General features: G+C 39.6%; 1 protein-coding gene across 1 annotated transcript; it reads right to left on the bottom strand.

Annotated features, from left to right (window-relative positions):
- Nucleotides 1-12,988: 12,988 nt before the first annotated feature.
- On the bottom strand, nt 12,989-20,461 carry vgll4a (vestigial-like family member 4a). Its single transcript, XM_067592700.1, has 6 exons — nt 20,205-20,461; nt 19,525-19,693; nt 17,618-17,780; nt 16,488-16,713; nt 15,829-15,943; nt 12,989-15,523 (listed from the first exon to the last, which is right to left on the bottom strand). The coding sequence occupies exons 2-6, from the start codon at nt 19,604-19,606 to the stop codon at nt 15,324-15,326; spliced, it is 786 nt and encodes a 261-aa protein (XP_067448801.1). The 5' UTR covers nt 19,607-19,693; nt 20,205-20,461; the 3' UTR covers nt 12,989-15,323.
- Between the last annotated feature and the right edge of the window lie 290 nt (nt 20,462-20,751).

Genomic DNA, 20,751 nt, shown 5'->3' with positions numbered 1-20,751 from the left:
ACCAAATGACAAAAAAAATAGAAACATCAAAAGAGAATGAGAGAAAAATGTCTGAAGCCTTTCTTGGTGGTTTATTGAGTGTCAGAAACACAAGCTGATAGAGAGGCCTCGGCGAGCAAGAAAAACATCACCACAAAACAGCTCCTGCCCCAGGGCCTGGCGTGCCCACCCGCCCCATCTCCCCAGCCTCTTATGGCTCTGTGTGTATTTATGTGTTTTTATATGTGTGTGTGTGTGTGTGTCTGTGTGTGTGTGTGCCTGCGTCTTCTCCCCCACCTCCTGCAGTTGCTGCTTCCATTAGCTTCCAGTGTGATAAAAGAGACGGCACCAGCTGACACCACCACAATGACTCGCCATGGATAAAAGAATGAGATGTCCCTTCTAGTAGCTCGTGGCAAACTGTGTGTGTGTATGTGTTTGTGTGTGTGTGTGTGTTTGAGAGAGAGAGAGAGAGACATGGGAGGAGGAGGAGGAGGAGGAGAAGAGGTTAGGAACAGAAAGCTATGTGTTTGAGTTGACTGGGGTTTGAATAATGCCCCTAATGGCAGCTCATATAAACTAGCCCCTGATGGATGACTTTACTAGCCGCCGTTATTCCCAGTTGTGTAATTTAGCATCATTACCTATGAAAACCAGTCACCACTGAGACAACCCAAACTGATGTGTACGCAAGAGCCATAGATCATCGTTTTCGGCAAGGGGAGGACAGGAGGAGGAAGCTCTTGATTAGTTGGGAGCAATCTAGCAGAACACAATTAGTCTTAGGTTAAGGCCAGCAATTTTCAGCAGCATCAAGAGTGATGGATTTAACTTATTTTATTTTATTACCAATATTTTAACAGCAAAAAAAAAATCTATGTTTGTTTTTATGGGCTTTGGTGGGGTGAAAAATATTTGTTTTGTTTTTCTTCCAGAGAAGATATACAAATACTTGACCTATTTCTGAACTTCTGTCTTGTTTTCCCCTCCTTGCTCTCTCCAACTCTCCGACAGCCAATACTTGCTGACATCCCAGTGTTATGCTGAATTCTGTGACCCATGAACTGTGTGACCTGATTAGGAATTTCAGCCATATCGCCACTGCAAATGCTTTTATCATGCTCACATAGTGTGTTTTGTCACTAAAATTGTCCTCTGTTATATTCATATAGAGTTAACATTTTGATAACTGTTAAACAAAAATTGTGACCTGATAATGTTCAGGTTGGATCACATATTTGTGATGTGAAAGCAGAAACTGAATGGTGGCAAGTGGGCACTGGGTCACAGATCTTGGTGTAACTCCCATGTCCTACAGTATGATGACCTTAATGACAGCAGTCATGATGGTGCCCAAGTTGGTGCTGATGTCCTAAATAGCTTGGATGTTATAATTTTGTCAGCTACTGTACATCTCTCTGTCTTTTTTTTGTTTTTACTGGCTTAATGAGGAAAAGAGGGAACAGTTCCAAAGTTTAGGGGGTGCTATTTTCATTTTTAGTCTCAGAATGAGGATCATATGAAGCCCGATGACTCTTTAACTGTGATTAAAGGGTGTATAAATAAACTGACACTGTACGTTAGGTGTGTGTATGAATTAGTGCTGTACAAACTGACTCATTAATTGATATAGATAGCATTCATTACAGTGATACTATTTTTTTCGTGCAGTTTCTGGGCTGCTCGGCTCCATTTTGTGGCCAGATCTGAGCAAAGGGACATTGTTTGGTGTTTAGCATTTCTTGGCACTCTCTGCTGCGAGCCTATTTTTAAAGTTAAAAAGTGCTCGCAGTGTGGCCGCAAGAGAGGACACTGAAGAAGCAAACTGGTGATCCATGATGCTTTTATGAAAGGATGACAGAACGCTACAGCTTATAAACTCACACAGGCTGCAATGATTAATCCTCATAGCCCACTTAGAGCAAGAGAAACTAATTCTGCTGTGAAGATGAAAAGACTGATAATTATGTTTATACTTTCTCTGTTTTTAACCCCAATGCCAAAGGATTTTTTAAATCATAATGCCCTATTGGGTTTATGTTGTTGTGGGTCAACGAACCTGCATATTTTTGATGTGGATTTTGTGTTATCATTTGTGACATTTTTCCTCTGATGCATTTGGTTTGCCCCAGACTTCTGTCTGAGGTACACTCACCCGAGAATTCAAAGCAAATACATTAATGAATAACTAATCTTTGCAGATGCATGAATCTACATATCAATGTAATCAGAGGATGTTGTGTGCATGGCTATTTCCAGCAGAGGGGCTGAGAGGATGTCAAGCATGCAAAGCCTCTCTGCATATATGCTAATTGGGCTCCATTTTTCAATCTGAATATGAACCTTGCTGAAATGAACTTGTTTACCCGCTCACTTTTAAGGGACCAAAGTGTATTTTTGCACATGCACGCAAACTGCACCGCTGCTTACATGTCAAGCATACATTTATGCAGTGTGGGTGTGCGTGTGAGATTTGAGATTAATGGGCGCACACTGAGACGTGAGATTGTGGATTCCCCCTGATTTTACTGTTTGATACTGTGCTCTCGTGACACAGCAAATATTGCGGTTATTTCAGGCAGCGAAGCTCGGAGGTGATCGTAGCATATGATTTCTGTACAGATACAAATATCAGATTCTGAAGCCTATAGCAAAGAGTTTACCCTGTCACAAATCATAAGGGCTTTTCACACTTGCTGTAAGAATATCTATGGGTTTGAATTAATAAATCCCTCTCTTATGGAAATTATACAGACCCTTCAAGAAAAAAGGGCTTCAATTTACATTACATTGCCCTTCCCCCAGTCTGCCTCTTTGGCAGCTCATAAACCTACAATACCATATGATACCTGCACCTGTCTGTTTCGTCTGGTGTCTAATGTAAATGTGTCTACTGTTTGCATTTCTCTTCTGTATTTCTTTACAGCTATGTATTTGTAAAGTAACATAGATGTAGTATTTCTGTGAGCATTTTCAATCAAGGCATATTATGAAGAGGCAACTGTAATTAAAGAGAATTTCTGTAAATGAGCGCAAATTTAAAGTCACAATAAAGAAGAGAGTTTTAGCTAATCGGGAGACTGTCCCCTGCTACCTTCAGTTTGCTCTAGTGCTTCTTGTCTTTTGTCACAGCTTATAACATCTCCCCAATGTGCCAGAGGCTTATGGGGGAGTCATTGTAGATTACAGCCTGGGTCAAACACCGAATGCAAATCAGGCCGAGGAACAGGCGAAGTGAAAAAAAAGAATCACGGCGCAGGAAAGAGACAGCAATCATTTTCTTATTCTTTAAATCTGTCAAAATCAAAATCAAAACCTGAATCACTGTATTCAAATATTGAACAACTATTTCCAGAGACATCTAATTTACAGGATTGAATAGCTCATGCCAAACGTCTGCCAAGGGGAGAAATTCCACATGGTGAGCAAGACATGTTACTCTGCCTGGATGTCACGCACAGTGGGTGCTCTGGATGATCTTGTGCCCTGATGTGAAGCCAGTGGGAAGGAGGGCTAGCTCTCCAGTGAAGCTCCTCTAATAGCTTCCTCCTGGATTCCCTGCCCAAAGGGTTTCAGGGCCTGTGTTCTACCCTGGACCTCTTTATGCTGGAGTTTAGGCTGTGGGACTTTGATAATAGCTGACAAATGAAAAACTCTGCCGACATCAAATGGAGTTATTTGTTTCCCTGCTCTTACACAGAAATGACAACAGGAACAGGAACAGAAACCTACTCTGTGTTCAACTGAATTTAATTATTCTGCAGCTTTCTCTTGGAACTGAATCCAAACTAACTAGCAATGCTGCTGCTACCATCAAGTACCTGTCTAAGTATGTGCATACATATACATGTGTATGCATGTTTGACTTTATGTGAGCAAGTGTGCATGGATTTACTGTATATATATATGAATGTGTACAAATACTCCAATTTAGTGTAAAGACAGGACCAGGCAGCTGCTCCAGGCACAGCTTTAGTAAAGACCTGAATATTAAATAAGTTCTGTCAGATCACGCCAGCACACACTTAACGCTTCCCTCCTCAAGATGTTGGCTGAGTCTCCTCAGTTTATTACAGATGGGAACTGAGAGCGAGGCGGAAGGTGAGGAGCAGGTGATTAAGGAAGTTCATGACCTTAAACTATTGCCATTTTATTTTGAATTTAAAAATTGGTAATCGATTTCGTCAGTGATTTTTCAAAATTCTGACACATGAAAAATGATTTGTATGTAGTAGGTTAGCATCATAGTTTCATGTGTTTGTGCATGCAAACGAACGTTGGTTTGATTATTTTTGGCACATTTTTATATGCAAATGTGACCAAGTGACCTCCACACGTGTTTTGCATGTATTACCCCTACTGTTGCATGACATTTTCACTCATAGTTATGCCCTTGACTGCACATTATGACTGCGCAGAATAAGACACAGATATTTAAACCGACCCACATGCATAAATAGTCCCCTCCCTCAAATACGAATCGAAAACTGAGACAAACACACGAGACACGTACAGTGCTGTGCTCTGGGAGACATTTTGAAGGCCCATTAAGATGCAGTTTACTCTTTCTGACACATTGAAAACACTCGGGCAACTTTTATAGAAGCGCTGTCATATGCAAACAAGCTCATTCATTCCCTGTCTGCCTCACTCTCTTCCTTAAACAACATACACACGCACACACACACACAAAGGCACACACGATGATTAAGAGGTCTGAGGGCCTTGAGGGCGCGCTTGGACTTGGGGCTGCAGTGAATCATAGCTAAGATGTGGTGCATGCTTTCTATTCTGATTTGTCAGAGAGGTTTGGGAACTGTGTTCACTGATGAGTGAGCTGGACCAGGCATGGCCACAGCAGTCTTTCCAGTCTGTCCTTCCTCCCCCTCAGGCACCTCAGCTCCGCTCTGTGCCTCCCCTGAGCTAAACAGTGACAGGTAAGACACACCGAGAGAGAGACGGCAGGGGCCAACGAGGTCATGACAGAGCCAAACAGTGGAGCACCACAGATTGCATTCACCTCACTAAGACATGAGACATGACAAAACTTCTGTTCTGAGACATAACAGTTGTAGACGGAAAAATAATGATAAATAAATGTGTTCCTATAATTCCAGATTTACCTTACATCGTATTTTCTTATTCAGTGCTTATTTTATGCATGGACTATTTGAAATATATCACATCATCTCCTATTTTTAAAGCACTCACAGAAGTTACTTCTGCATCAAATATTTTAAGAAGCAATGGAATACTTATGAGAAATAAATGACCATGTATTAATGTCCTAATGTAAATTATTTTCTACATCTAGTTAAACTCCCCCCTACACAATCACATAATGACAAGAGCCTCAATAATGAGCAAATTCCCAGTTCATAATAAATGTTCAATGTTAGTCAATATGAGAAATGCAGGTTCAAACTGAGAAGTCAAAACCACATTCCCTCCATCCTCAATCCAAAGTTCAACTCACATTTTGGCCAAGAGTTGACACGACTTTCATTATATGTGCAAGAAAACAACATTGAGATGTATTCAGTATAACTTTTATACTTTCATACTTCATACCAAGTGATGGTATGCCGCTCCTCTGCATTGTTTTCCCCAATTATGATAAAAATTGCTCAACAGACGTACAAGCTTCCAGTGTACATGTGTGCATATTTACTACAGTTTAACATTTTTTAACTTATCAACAAACATTAATCAGTTAAGTCCTGGGTGGAGATGATCCAACAAACACAGTGTGGCCAGTTTCAGCCAATTCAATATGGCTCCCATTTTGCCAAAAACCTCTGTTGTGCAAAGTTAAACTTCATCAAATGTGAAAGGATGCACCTTTACTTCATAGACACACAATTCCTCTATGTACCCATATGCAGAGGTCTGAAAATCCCTCTACTGCCACTTTCAGGTCAAGGTTAGAGATGTTTTTTGGATAAAAACCAAAAAACTTCCACAGTGCAAGATGAGTCAACATATACAGTGTAATCATGTCAAACACACCCTTTTTCCTTCTACAAACCTGATCACTTAACAGTAAGGAAGTGTCTTTGAGAGGCCTAAATAATAGTTATCCCAGAGTATCATTTAACTCTTTGGCTGCAACTTGATAACGTTGATTTAGATCATGCTGGCTCAATCAAATTTTGGCCTACAAACTTTGGTTATATAAGAGATATTTCCGATGTGACAGTGTTCCAGTTCCCAAAAAAAAAAAAATCACGACAATTGGTTAAAAAACAAACAAAATGTGGTCATGATTCACATTTGTGTCAGTCCCATTTATCCAATTTATCCAACCAAGCACCAAAGCACACATATCAGAGTTGGAGTACAACAATTTTAGGTGCAGCAACTTACAATGTATTGGTAAAAACTTTTTCTATGATGACATCATCTTGTATGTTTAAACATTAGTTGTTGCACCTTATTAAAGCTTTATATTGTGTGCTGCAGACTCCCTCTGGCTTATGTCTGTCAAATCACTGGTTCTCATCTGTAAGTCAGCAGATGCTTGTAGATTTCTGTACTCCTTCACACATATCATTTGTTGTGTGATATTCAGATAGGACTCAATGTCACAGACTCAAATGACAGTAAGTGAAAAAAAACATGCACTCTGAATTGAGAGAGCAAACATTATTTACAATAATTCACTTACTCCTGAGTCAAAATGACAGACAATTGAATAAGCTTTTTATAGTAGTGAGTGTCTTTTTAATATTCTTGCAGTTCTGTCAGCTGATGTTTACTTACTATATTACACAGAATTTTCTGCGTAATAGTTGGAAATGAAGACACAAATAGAAAAATTGTATCTCCAATTATTACAAGTTCTCATTACACATTGCAATGCAATGTGCTACCTGTGTGGTACACTTTGCTTGGAGCCAAGAATTGCAACCTGTGTTTAATTTAAATTGAATTAGATTTGTTTTTTAATACTTGAATCACATTGAAGTGAAAAAGTATTGAAATTATTACCTATTAGGAGTAATAGTGTACATTTAATGCCAGAAACATCTAACCATGTAACAGTAAAAATACATTTAATTCCATAAATAAAAGGTGAGTTTTAGAGAAATCCTTGCCAGTGTCCTATGATATATTAAAATACTTTGAGATAACCTTCGAGTTAATTAATGGCTGCCATTTTTATTTTATTTAAGATCACATTCTTATAAATACTGGCTGAATTCAAGTTGATTTTCTATAAATACAATTCCAGATGTGAGTTTTGAACCATCAAGTGGGTCTGAGAATATGAGTGGAGGCAAAGCGCTGTGCGGGAGTGAAGTTCCTGCAGTCTGTCAAACACATCCTCTGGCAGGGCCTAATGTGGCGTGTGACACGTCACACCCTATCACTCTGCCTTACAGATGACCAGCCGCTTACGTATGCCGCGTGCACCACTGGATCCCAAACCAGACACTGTCAGGTGTGATAACAGTTTGAGCGCCAAACCCACTCTGAAACCTTGCCCTCTCCCATTCCCCCACAATTCATTTGATTCTGCAGCCGCACAGGCTCACAGTTCTGCTATGCACTACTGCAAGCATGTGCTGTGTCCTAAAGATGCTTTTATTCCTGTTTCACCTGCACATTCCCCCCAGGCTGAGGGCCAGAGATAACCCCACCGATCTGCTCCCTCAGACCAGCGAACCACTCTCCATCACTGGGGGGGTTTAACAGAGATTAGGACTGCTGCTGATTCCAGCTCTCTGGAGGGAATCAAATACTTCTACATCTGCTGATGTTCACTATGGGAATACTTTGATAGTTAGAGACAAAAGTGAATGCTACATGCACCCAAATATAACTTGTTATTGTACACCACTGTATAACAGTTGAACAAGTTTTTCCCTCCTTCAGAGGATTTATTCTCCCAAAATTGCACACTAAAGCCTCATATCTTTTTTTTCTCTATTCTTTATTTTGTCATTTGTGCCCTTTGGTCCCAAAATGTGCTGCCAAATGTTCCCCCAGCACACACTCATTATTTCAATCCTCACAAGGCTGTGGACAGGCCCAGCCTCTCTGACAGCGTTTGATGCTCTCGTGCTCTTCCTCTCTCTTTGTCACTATTTCTTCCACTTGATGGAGACCTTTGTTTTTGCGTGAATAAAAAGATTTTGGTCTTTTATTTTTTGTCGTTTTCTCTCTAATTTTATCGAGGCTACCTGGCTTCGTGCGAGCATGCGTGGTCGAATATTTAGGTTATTTTGTACTGGTGACAATTAGTATGTTCGTTCACGTACACGGAAGAGAATTCAAGATGTTGAGTGGAAACCCTTCCAGAAAAATTTTTTCATCATAATTGCATCAGTTTTTCAAGGATATTTTTTTTCCAAACATAAGAGAGGCAGGGCCTTAAAGATAAAATGTCAAAATTACAACGAATTAAATATTTTTTGTAGCTTTTCTGTGAGGGGATTTGATTTTCTTACATTAAAATCAATCTCTGCCCAACACCTGCTTGATTTTTTCCTGACTGGGTTAAAGTTGGCTTCCCTGCATATGTGTGTAATGACAAGTAAATGAATGAGAGCATGTCAAAAAGTGAGGTGTAAGATCTCTACGCCTGAAGCATCTTTATCAAGTCTTGCCTATCTGGTCTAACCTTTTTTTTTTAACAGTGAATCTCTGATCATTTCCCATTTGCTCTGTTTGGTTTTCAACATGAAGGGGAATGCCGAAGCAGATAATAATGCAGTCTACTGTATAGTCTCTGGGTACTGAAGTCTGATAAAACAATGTGATAGTGGAAGAGAAGAAAATCGGCAAGGAGCAATTTTTCTGTGCTAGATTGTTCTCTTTGATCTGGAGTGCAGTGAAAGGAGGGCATTATGTAACGTCTTCAGCACACATGGCCGACTGTGTGACTGCCAAACACACGGGGGGAGTGGTAGTGGTGGTGGGGTGCTGTGGCAAAGTGGGAGGTGGGGGTTGGGGGGGGGGGGGGGGGCAGACAGACAAGAGGAAAGAGATAGGGCCATGGAAGACAGTAGTAGATGGACGTGAGAGAAAAAAAAAAAAATTGCTGTTCATATTGGTGTTGGGTCACTTTCCTTATTAAGGCTGCTCAGTCAAGCAGCAGTAATGTGGGCCCTAACAAGCCTCATAATGAGACATGAGAATGCCCCTTAGTTATGATTCAAACATTTATCTGCTGTTCAGTGCCCAAAACCCACTGTCTCAATACGAATCCTTTTCCGCCTGTTGTTACAGAGAGTAAATTTGAATTATACGAGGTCCTTATCTTGTACGAAAAATACATCTCTAACTAACAAGAAATATTAGCCCATCATTTATACGTCCTAATTGGAAGCAAGCCATTATCTTGAAGGAACAACAAAAACGGTAGTATAGTCATGCTATTGTGCAGCAGATGGCCCTTTAAATCAATCATTTACAAATCAATCAATAATATATAACAGTATGAAATTTAAGCCAACTGTATCAGTGGTAAATCACTGGCTGTGTCAAGCACCATACGGCCATACGGCAGGCCAAAAAACAAAAACAGGTCAATGATGTAGCTGAGACAGCATGCAATATAGTGTGATGTAAAGGAGAAAGGTATTAATAGAATCCTGCCAAATCAATGTAACATGCAAGCCACACATGTGGGCCTTATCCAGAAGGAGTTGTCTTAACTGATGGAAGGAGGAAGTGAGGAAAAGGCAAAGAGCGATTGGTAGAGTGTGTTGGTGGTGGTGTGCAGCTGGAAACTGATGTTGAGATGGCCTGACAGGGTCTGTTTCTGTTCATTGGAAGACTGTTATCCAGAGTGACCGTGTTGTCTTCCCTTCCCTCCACAAAGGTTATGCCATTGCCAGCAGTCCACATGACACAATGAATGAGCCACAATTGCTTGAGCCAGAGACGCTCATCAGGTCAGTCTTAAAGTACCCACAGCCCTGCGCTCAATCACTGCATCAGAGAGTCATTTGTGGGTAAATCAGCGTTGGATCTCTATATTTCCCCGCTTGTTTGCGACCTATAGTGAGGCTGTGGCTGCATTTTAAAAAATGACGTGCTTGGTAATCGGGTGTGTTGGGCTGTCAGCTCAGGGTGCATGATCTTGCCAGCATGACTCAAGTCTGCCCGTGAGCTGCTTCCTGTGCCTGTGCATCTACTCCAGTTGCCTGTATGATCTATTTTAGATTATTTTGCCCAAGGATGTGTGTGCATCCTCACAGCAGAGAGCCACAGAAAGAGGAAGAAGAAGAAGAAGAAGAAGAGGAGGGGGAATAGATAATGTTCAAATAATCTACAGGCAATCATGCAAATTCCCCAGACGTTGTGCACTCGGGGATGCTGTGGATAGAGGTGCAGCCTTGCATTCTATTCAGGCACAACAAATTTGGAATTATGCAAAGGAAAGAATGAGATCTCTATCAGCCAATTGTGTAGGCTAACATGTAGCCATCATGTGTGACACTGCAAGGGCTACTTTTTTTCCAATTTAGCCTGTAGTAAAATCATGCATTTATCCAATTGGATTAATTATAACTCCATACCGTGTCCAGAGTGCACTGTGTTAAACCCTTTTCATTGGTTTATCCCTTTTACGTAACCGTCAAGAGGAGAATGGAGAAGACAGTGTTCAACATATGTGTGTCTTGACCGTGTCTGAAAGCAGCAGTCCATCCTGTTACAGCAATAACAGGAGGAAGCGACTGAAAGACCAGTCCTCCATCGCAAGCACAGATGTCATGCTCCTTGTGGCCTTCACACACTGAAGGGGCCAAGCCGAGTTCGGCATGACCCTGATGTGTCATCTTGATTTAGACACTATTTTCATATCGGCCACCAATGCGGCCTGAGATCTACGTGCGTGTATGTGCCTGTCCGTGTGTGTATCTGCGATTGGTTTCGCGCAAGCAGGAAAATGTGGATCCCTTCTCCATAATCCCACAAGAGCAGGCTTCCTTGGAAGGCATGGTGCAGCAGAAGCAGGGGCATTGTGGTTGGTGAATGGCTGGGTCTAATCTCGTGGAGGCAGTGGTCTGTTGGAGGGGCTTTTGAGCAGATTTGAGCCTGAGGGGTGAGAGTAACAACAACCAAAAAGAATGAAAGAAAAAGATCTTTCTCTTCTAGTTTAAAGATTTGCCTTATGAATGGTGCTCTGCAAATTCAAATTAGCCAAACTGAAGTGGAGGTATACTCATTTACATTTTCATTCAGTCTATTTATAGCTTAAAATTTAACTATGGATATGCTAATCCTATGCCATGTTTCCAATACATGCATATACAATGAAAATTTTTAAAAAAAAGATGATCATTCAAACCAGGAGCCGGGGATCTAGAGCTGTGTGGGGTAATATCTACAATGTATTCTGCTCTCAGCATGAAAGCAACGTCTTGTCACCAATAGAAGATTTTTACATGCAAAGTACACATTACTAAGAGACACAATGAAGAAAAGCTGCATCCATATCAATCTTCCCTGAATGATGAAGCTCATGTCTTTGTTTGATCTCCAGGGAGAATTTGGGGGTGCCTGTAGAGTGGTTTAACACCGCCATCTGCTGGTCAGGAAAGAGAAGTCAGCTAATCTACAATCCAGCTACAGCCTTGTCTCACAAGAATTATCTGTCATATTACCCCATTTCCATTATAACATTATAATGTGGAAGTTAAAATGCTTTCCCTATGAGGTCAATGCTTAAGTCTGAATCAAGCAACAGTGAGTCATCAATCACAATCTCTCCTTTTCTCACTTTAAAAGTAATGGATTTTCCCAGCAGCAATTATCCAGTCTTTAGTTACCATGACGCCAAATCAACCAAACAGCATCTATGGCCCACTGAGTCCAAAGAGGCTTCAACTGTACTGTCTGGGGGAAGACGCCAGCTGCTTGTTGAGAACACGATGACTTGGCCATACAAACTGTCACACACACAGTTGCTAAGTAGAAATGGAAAGGTATTAAATATACCTTGTCAACAAACTTTGAGTTTTTCACTGGAAAAACTGAATAGGTGTTTGAATCACAAGAACCACAGAATAACAAAAACTTAAGGACAGAGACACTAGGAAAAGAGAGTGTGACTCACCATTTTGTATAAAAAGCAATGGTTCCTACAGTATGAAATCTGTTTTTTTGTTTTCTAGCATCCTCTCCTGTTTGTTTTCCACTGACAACTGAGAGAAGTGAGTTTCAACTGCTGTCTTGATTTTTAATGCTGTAGGCTCTACAGACCCCCAGGATGATCAATCAAGACAGAAAGGTCAACGCAGTGAAGCAAAACAAGATCCATCCTCATACTGCACACTTTTTACTGCCTTCTTTCAAGCCTACAGATGAAGGTATTTGATGCTCTAAGACTAGACTGTGGGTGGAGGAACAAACACAGATCCACATAATGTTCAAAGATGAGCAGAAATGACATTCATAAACAAAGATTGAGGAATGTACTCATACATATAACCACGGACTTAGCTTATATGGTCTACTATAATAGGACATTTGTCCTCTGCTTGTACCTCTAAAACAAAATTGGTCTGGCTAACACTGATGACTCACTTCTCTTTTTTTGCAGTGGCAGCATTTGTCCAATGAAAACAGAATGAGCCTGATTACTTGGTTCAAAAAGGTGCTCTAATCAGTGTAACCACGTCCTTATTATTGACTTGAGTGTCTGCAACATGGAGAGGTCTATACAGTGTTTTACAATTTATCAATACAATACTATTACACAATTTGAGATATAAGCATAAACCTGACCTACATATTTCATAGATTACCAGTTTTACTTGAAGGTGAGTTCACCTTTTGCTACTAAGTGCATGATAGAAATGCTGTCAGCAACAAAACAATGTTTTTGCCTGAAACTGAGTGAATCCTGTTAAAAATACTCCATACACTGCACCCAATTGGTCATAGTTTGGGTCACCGTCTGCAAAGCAATGTGAGAAAAATGGGGGAAATTGAGACCCTTTGTTCCAGCAAGTTTAAAACAAGAGTCTGTAACAAAAACAACCAACATATATCATTTGCAGTTATGACAGCAGTATGTCACAATTTATTTTTTTAAAAGGGATGACAAAAAATAGCCTATGCAAAGGTAGGCATTTGTATCTTTATTTGGAAGAAATTAAGTACAAAACAGTGGTGCTTTCTTCCAGAGAAATAAGGACATAAGTATACAAATGTTTCTTTTTTTTCCTCTATGTGGTTGACACATGGAGCAGGTACTTTCTGCAAACAGTCTTCGAGATAAAGGTAGCCTAAATATAGCAATTAAATAACAATGGACTAATACCCCAAACATATTACTGAAAAATCTACTTGTGTCAAACAAGTAGATCCCATGATAATCCCTAAATCCCACTATAGTACACACAGAAAGCTAAACAAACTCTTTAAACTGTTAGCACAGAGGTCTTTCTGACACTGCACCAAGAAAGTCTTTGATCAAGACTGTTGTGTTCCTGCACTTATTCATCATCTGACAACTGTGGGAAAATAATCAACTTTTAGAAAGATGAAATGCATGGTTAGAAGATAATGAACCTCCATGCTACATATGAGTACGCTACTCTTAATAGAAACAAAACATCTATGATCATTCCGCGCGGCGCAATGATAGTCTTATATGAGTAAAATAAAATATAAAGACAGAATAGTGTATGTAACAATTTTAAAACTGTAGAATATTAATACAAATGTATATGTTTTCACAGACAATTGACATTTTAAAAAAATCTGAATTTACAATACCATATCTTAATCAGTGTTGACAAATAGGTTATGCTACTATAAGTAGAGAATTTCAGAAGGGTGAGAAATTAATTTTAACAAAACTCAACTGCATAAAATACTTTTGTGACTCACTTAAACTTTTTTCTCCATAATAAGGAAGATTTTTGCAGCTCACACCATGACCCCACTTGGATTTAAAAAGGACTCACAAAACATTGTTGTAACAGTATTTGCTAAACACAACTGAAGCGATAACTGATAACTGTCAGGCAGTCATGGTGGATGTTGATGCCTACTTGTGAATTAAGGACACCCATATTGCATTTGCATTAAATCCTTAGTTTTAAACAAAATCAACTGCTTTGTCAATGAATCAATGGAGACGTCCTTTGCCGTTCTCATAAGAAAGAAACAAATCAAAGTTAGAATTCTGCTGTCCCTACGTTTTACCAAAAGTCAACATGAAACTAACGTGTTCAGAATAAATAAAGGCATTGCTAATAGACTGTGCTACAGAAGGTGAGATTTAGCTGTATTCAGTCATGTATAGGCTATAGCATCCAGCTCCATAGAATAACTAAGCAATGTAGCCTATTAAACTGCATTCAGACAACCTTGCCAGAGGCTGTGATTTGTAGATGGATGCTAAGTTATACACCTACATATAGTAATGAAAACCAGATACAAAAAATATATTGAGTACAACTGTACCAGCAGTGAGTATTTCTAAAATGTTACAGATAAAAAATAAATTCTGAGTAAATATATAGTATAGAATAAGGTTTGTAATAGAATCCAGCTATTTGAAACATGCTTCCTAGTTAGAGAGATATCTACTATGATTGATATTAGTTTACTAAGTAATCAGCCACAGTGAGCATATAGAAGGGAAACTAAAATTATTTAGTTAACAGTGGATACGTCCAGTTCAGGATTACAAAGAATACAGATTAGTTTAGTGTCTTCAGAAAGCAGAGGAGGACCAGAGCCTTAATTGCATTATCGCAATCTCAAAACAAAAGTCGCATTTTTTTAAACACGACTTCCAACTGAAACAGGTAACCTGCTACCTAAATGGTCAGAAACGCAATAGTGCAAATGAGACCTGGCATTCCTTTTCAAGTAATATAAGATTCAAAAGCAGTGTGATTTTAGAATGAAAACAATATAAAGGTTAGCACTTAGTGAGAAAACCACATCTATGGCTTGTATGCTGATGGAAAAGGCAGGCGATTTCTTTGGCTATCAAGGCAGGTGAAAGGCAGGTAAAGCAGAACATGAGCTCCTAAACAACTGACCACTGTGTGAATCTCATTATCAATGCAACATAAAATCTATGATTGTACAGTTTCCACAGCCAACACTGTCAACCCAACTATGCAATATTTCTTTTCTCTTCAGTAGAGAGACTTTGCCAATTTTTAGAGTCCAAATCTGAGCTGAGTATTGTGATAAAAAGGTTGACCTCGAGGTCCACAAGTGAACAGGCTAGGTGAGCACCATATTTTCTTACATTGTTCTTGGCTAAGGGAAGTTGATGCTTGGCAAAAAAAAAGATAGTGGACAATCTCCACTCTCATATGTGAACACTAAGGAAGTGATTATAATGTTTACTCCCCTCAGCTTCATGGATCTGCCTCTGGGGTTTGATGACCCCCACCCTTGGCCTTGATTTGGAGCCAGGCATCTCCCAGTGCCTTGGCAAAATGGTCATCCACTGAACCAGTGATGGACACTGAGTTGGACACAGACTCCGCTTCTTTGTAGTTTTTTCCAAGGCTGCGACGGAAGTGCTCCTCAATCACAGGATCACAAACTGTGTTAGCTAAGATAACATTGTGTGGGGAATAGGAAAGAAAAAATGGGCTATTATACAAACATGTAAAATCTGAAACGATCATAGCTACGATTACTTATTCCCTTTCTTGCAGAGTTAGATCAGAAGATAAATGTTTGCTCATGTCACAGATATTCATCTGGTCTTAGAAACATGTTGATAATTCTCAAAATATATACTGCATTCTCTTTCATCTGAATAGTTTCGTTAACAAAACAATACTGCAGAGAGAGAGTCAAATCTATATATAGTATTACACAATGTGTGTTGTAATGGCATTTTAACAAGCTTACCATTGGTCTTCCTCTCATCAGTAGGTGGGCTGGGAGAGCAGCCGTTCATGTGGCAGTGAGATAGGTTACAATTGCGGTTGCTTGCAGGGGCACATGTAATAACTGAGGGGCGATTCTATAGGTGGAAAAAAAATACAGCATACAGTGAGCAAACAGGAATAATAATGTAGGGGTTGGTATAAACACCCCTCATGAATCTGTGCCATTAAATTTGAGCTGGCTATCATGTGGGGCAAATTTTCTCAAATTGTTGTGGTCTTATTCTGACCACCTTGACACTCTGTAAAGCTGCAATTTTAAAAGTCCCCTTGCGATAGAGAACAGGTTATATTTTCACTCAATGTAATCTGTTACACAATGCCTTCTGCTTTGTTGTTTGCAATAAAACAAGGTCAACCAGAACCTACATTGTGCACTGCAGCAATTTTATCAACTAGAGCTTACAGACAATCCTATAAATTGTATAATTAGAATCATCCATTATCATAACAACTGCTGCAGCCTCAATTTTTTATCCAATTTATTTATCCAAATGATTAAAGATAAAAACCCTGGGTTCTGTTATTTTATCACATAGTGCATTATCATCAATATCCCTTTTAGGGTCTAGTTCTTGTATTCTGGTCACTGTGAACATCAGATGTACCCTCGTAACGTACCTGCTGCCGCTCTACAGGCCCGCCCATGACAGACCTCTCTCTGCCCCCAACTCCAATGTCCAGGCTGCTTTTGGTCAGAGCCAGAGGCTGATCTACAGCATAGCCAGAGATGGAAGCATACAGATGGTTCCCATGGAGACCGTTTGAGGAGGACGTAATGTGCTCCACAGGACTGTGACTAAGGCTCCAGTGCTCATTACGGTTGTCTCCAGCAGAGGGACGGGCCCTTGATAAAGAGAGTACAAATTTAACATATGCCACAAACAGTTTCACCTTCCTTCATGGACAATTTAAATCTAATTTGATGTCAGAAGCCTGTGCACAGGGTGGATAAATGAGGGTGCAGAGCCTTTCACTTGCATTTCTTCTTGCACCCTCCTGATATGGAAAGATATATCGGCTGTCACGTCTTCTCTCATTTCTTATGACTGCCAAGGTACCTGCATTCTGATACCCTCCATTCAGCAGAGGTAAATAAAAAAGAATAAACTGCTCCTCTACATGTGTAATATACACTGTAATGTTTAGGGAAGAGGTTTTCGCTGAGACGTTTAAGGGGGAGTGCAGTGGGAGGTGCGTGAGGTGAAATGGACAAGGTCAGAGTCTGAAAATAACAGAAAGTTATTGGAGTTTGATAGTTTTTCTTCTGAAAATTGCATTGAATACCTATGTTTGGGTTTGGAGAAATGAGAAACAAGATTCCATAGAAGAACAAAATATATAATATCAAATATAATATTTGTAAGATTACCTATCATAAGAATTTCCAATAGTTGAACATGATAAACAAACTAACTTTGAGATATCATTTTCAAGCTCCTATATGCAGCAAGATATCAAGGCACAAACGTGAGTTCTAGTGTATCCTTTACTACAGTAATACCAACTAAATTGTTTGTCTTAACCACTGTGGCGAAAGGGGTGTCTCTGATGAATACATAAACACATAATGAAGCATTCAGATGATATGGTATTATCATTATGGTATGATAATAACAAAAGCATCCAGAGAACTGCATGTAACTGTATATTTCTTGCCACATGGATCAAAGATGAATAAATCTAGTACACAAGAAACAAAGTTTGTTTGACCAAAAATGTCAAGACTGTTGCAGGACAATACTACTTACAGCTGTGTGGCAAACAATCTGCTCATTTTGGTCATGTGGTCTTCATCACAGTTCATTCTGTCTTCCATTTGTTCTTCGCCATACTTCCGTTTGCTTGGGCAGTGCGGAGGAGGCCCCGTTATGTTGGACATAGCAGTGGGCAGGGAGGGCATCCTGGACTCATCTGTGGGAAAGGAATCAGCAGTACAAAGAATTTACTTGGGTTAAATCTCAGAACAAGTACGTAACTCTACACTGAAAATAAACTACTATGGTTTAATATGTCTTCATTTAGTTGCATCGTCATGTCCTCGGAAAACTTAGCAATATGACTTTTTTGAGGCCAGTTTGTGTTGTCCTTAAAACCATAACTCCCACTAACAGGTCATTCAGTGCTTTGTGGAAAGTCTCTCTACAATGTTATATTGAACTATTATCGGTGCAGTTTTAGTAAAAAAATGTGTTGCCTATACAGAGTAAAGCAGAAAACTGTTCAATTAAGTACATTTTACTTGGTCCTAAAAAACACATAAAATGTCATCACTTCAACATTTTATCCTATTAGACATTTGTGTGAAACTTGGTCATAATAAGCGTACTAATTGTTGAGTTATGGCCAAAAACGTGTTTTGTGAGGTCACAGTGACCTTGACCTTTGACCACCAAATTCTAATCAGTTCATCCTTGAGTCCAAGTGCACGTTTGTGCCAAATTTGAAGAATTTCCTTGTAGGTGTTCCTGAGATATGGCATTCACAAGAACAGGACGGACAGCCAGGGCAGTCGCTGGTACGGAGGCATGAAAACTGTTTGTACATATACAACTACATACTGTGTCATTGTCAAGATATTTCCCCACCACAACTTTTTACTTCATGATTAAGATTGATTTGGATACATGCCCTCTTCATATGTATAAATAGTCCTAAAGGGCAGGTTCACAATTCTTAAGACAACAGTCAGGTGCCCATATGAACACAGAAAGAGGTTTTCCTCAATTAATCATTCCTCCTGTTTATACTGGCTATTAAAAGATCCCCTTTAAACGTTCTTTCATTGTAAGTGATGGGGCCCAAAATCCACAGTGTTCACACAGTCATTTTGTGCAAAAATGCCTTTAAAAGTTTATCAGAAGCTTATATGAGGCTTCAGCAGTCTGAGTTAGTCATATCAAATGGATATCTCTCACACTTAGTCTTTATAGATTCCCTCCTCTACTTGATTTGACTAATATGGAGGGCTGAAGCTTCATATAAGCTTCAGATTATGGCTTGAAAAACCTATTTCAATGTTCTTTTTGGCACATGACTGTTGTCTTAAGACTTGAGAAACCAAGTCTTGAGTTTAACCCTGTTGCATCAAATAAGGCAAGACTGGTAGTGTTTACTGTTATTACTCTGGACCATATACAAATCTTTTAAGTGGGTACATGTTTAGAACCATGTCATGGTGAAATGGTCATATATCCGGTGTTGTGATTAATACCGTTTTCCCTGTCAATATGAGTTTCTCTTTACCTTGAACCTGAATCTGACCCGACTCTAAATCCAAACCAGTTATTTCCGCTAGCGTTACTGTAACCGTAAAATTATTAGCTTTAGAGTTAACATCGAGAAACATCAAGTACGTATGAAAACGTAGCCAACGTAAGATATATGACCATATATTGAACTAGAAGTTATATCTATTCCCCAATAAGTGAAAAACTAACCGGTGTCAACTGTGCCAACTTAACACTGACGTAAAGCGGAGTGCTTGGTTACAGCCATGGTGCAACACAGTTGTTAACTTAGTAAAAATTAATCTCAGTCGCACACTAAAATAAATTAGTTTGTTAAACTAACCCGCAACGTGTTAGTTTAACGTTACACAAAGTTACAAAAAACAGACTAAGGACACATTTCATCAAGCAAACAATGACAAACCAACCTTCGTAGTGCAGTCTCCCGATGTTATTGTTCATCTTGTCCAGGAACTGAGAGTTCAACAGGTCCATTCTAGTGAATAGCATTTACACGAACAGGCTAGTTGCTAACATCGATGTTAGCAAGTGATACCAACGAAGAGAACAACCAAGCCTCTATCCTGTAGGCGAGATCTGTAAAAAAACCAAATGTTAATCGGACATGTAAATTTGGCTAAAACATGATGTAATTTAGTGGAAATGGACAGTGTTCTCTTGACGTTAGCGGGGTAACGTTACCGTAATGTATCCTGACGTTGACGTTAACAATACGGATGCTAGCAGTGCCTGTAGCTAACAGCTAGCTACACCGTTTGACTAGCTTTACCCAGCTAACTCAAATTAACTACTTACGCCATTTACGCTTCACAAGAAAAGATTGTCAAGACTGTGGTAGCGTTAATCTGTTAATGGTTATTACTACAATAAACTGTTTTACAAATATTGTTGAAGTAGTTAGCTAATTAGTCACTATCTTATTTGCGGAGCTAGCACACTCGCTAGCTAACTTTAGCTACTTTGTCTTTGACACAAACTAACGTTAGCCATTAACAGCTAAGTTAGTCGCCAACTTTGTATCGTTCAGGTTCCTGATTCAACAAGCAAAACTGAATAAACCCCGAACCAAACCTCAGTGGCAACTTACGTTCAGTTGGTTTATGTCCTACAAAAAAATCAAAAGTTACATTAACAGTCAGTCACTTCATCGACAGAATTTTCTAGCTTTACAGCCACAACAACAACATGGCTAGCCCAGCTTGCCGTCGCTGCCTTCACACACCGTCCCACCGCAGCAGTCTTCAGACAAAAGAGTGGTGTGCGGCCCTAGTGGAGGCGAGGCGAACAGGGGCGAAGTTCCCGTGTGTGGATCTTTGCTGGCCTGTCCACATCCAGAAAAATAGTACTTTTAGTATGGTAAAAATGCTGTGAACCACTGTGAAATATAAGCCTGCCACTTTATTTAGCCACACAGCACTGGAGAGGTTGAAACACAAAACTGTAAAATATTTACCATGAAAAGTCTGACACCAACTCTATCTGCCGGACAAAACACATCTTTTTACTTTAAAATGATGTGAAGAAACAAATACACAATTTCTCTGAGCAGCTTTAAATTTTAATTTTTATTTATTGAAAGCTATTGAAAATATACAGGATATAAATCCTACACACCAGACTCTACAACTCAAAAC

The sequence above is a fragment of the Thunnus thynnus genome, chromosome 6, assembly GCF_963924715.1.
Source record: "Thunnus thynnus chromosome 6, fThuThy2.1, whole genome shotgun sequence".
Lineage (NCBI taxonomy): Eukaryota > Metazoa > Chordata > Actinopteri > Scombriformes > Scombridae > Thunnus > Thunnus thynnus.
This window is presented reverse-complemented; position numbering and strand designations above follow the sequence as displayed.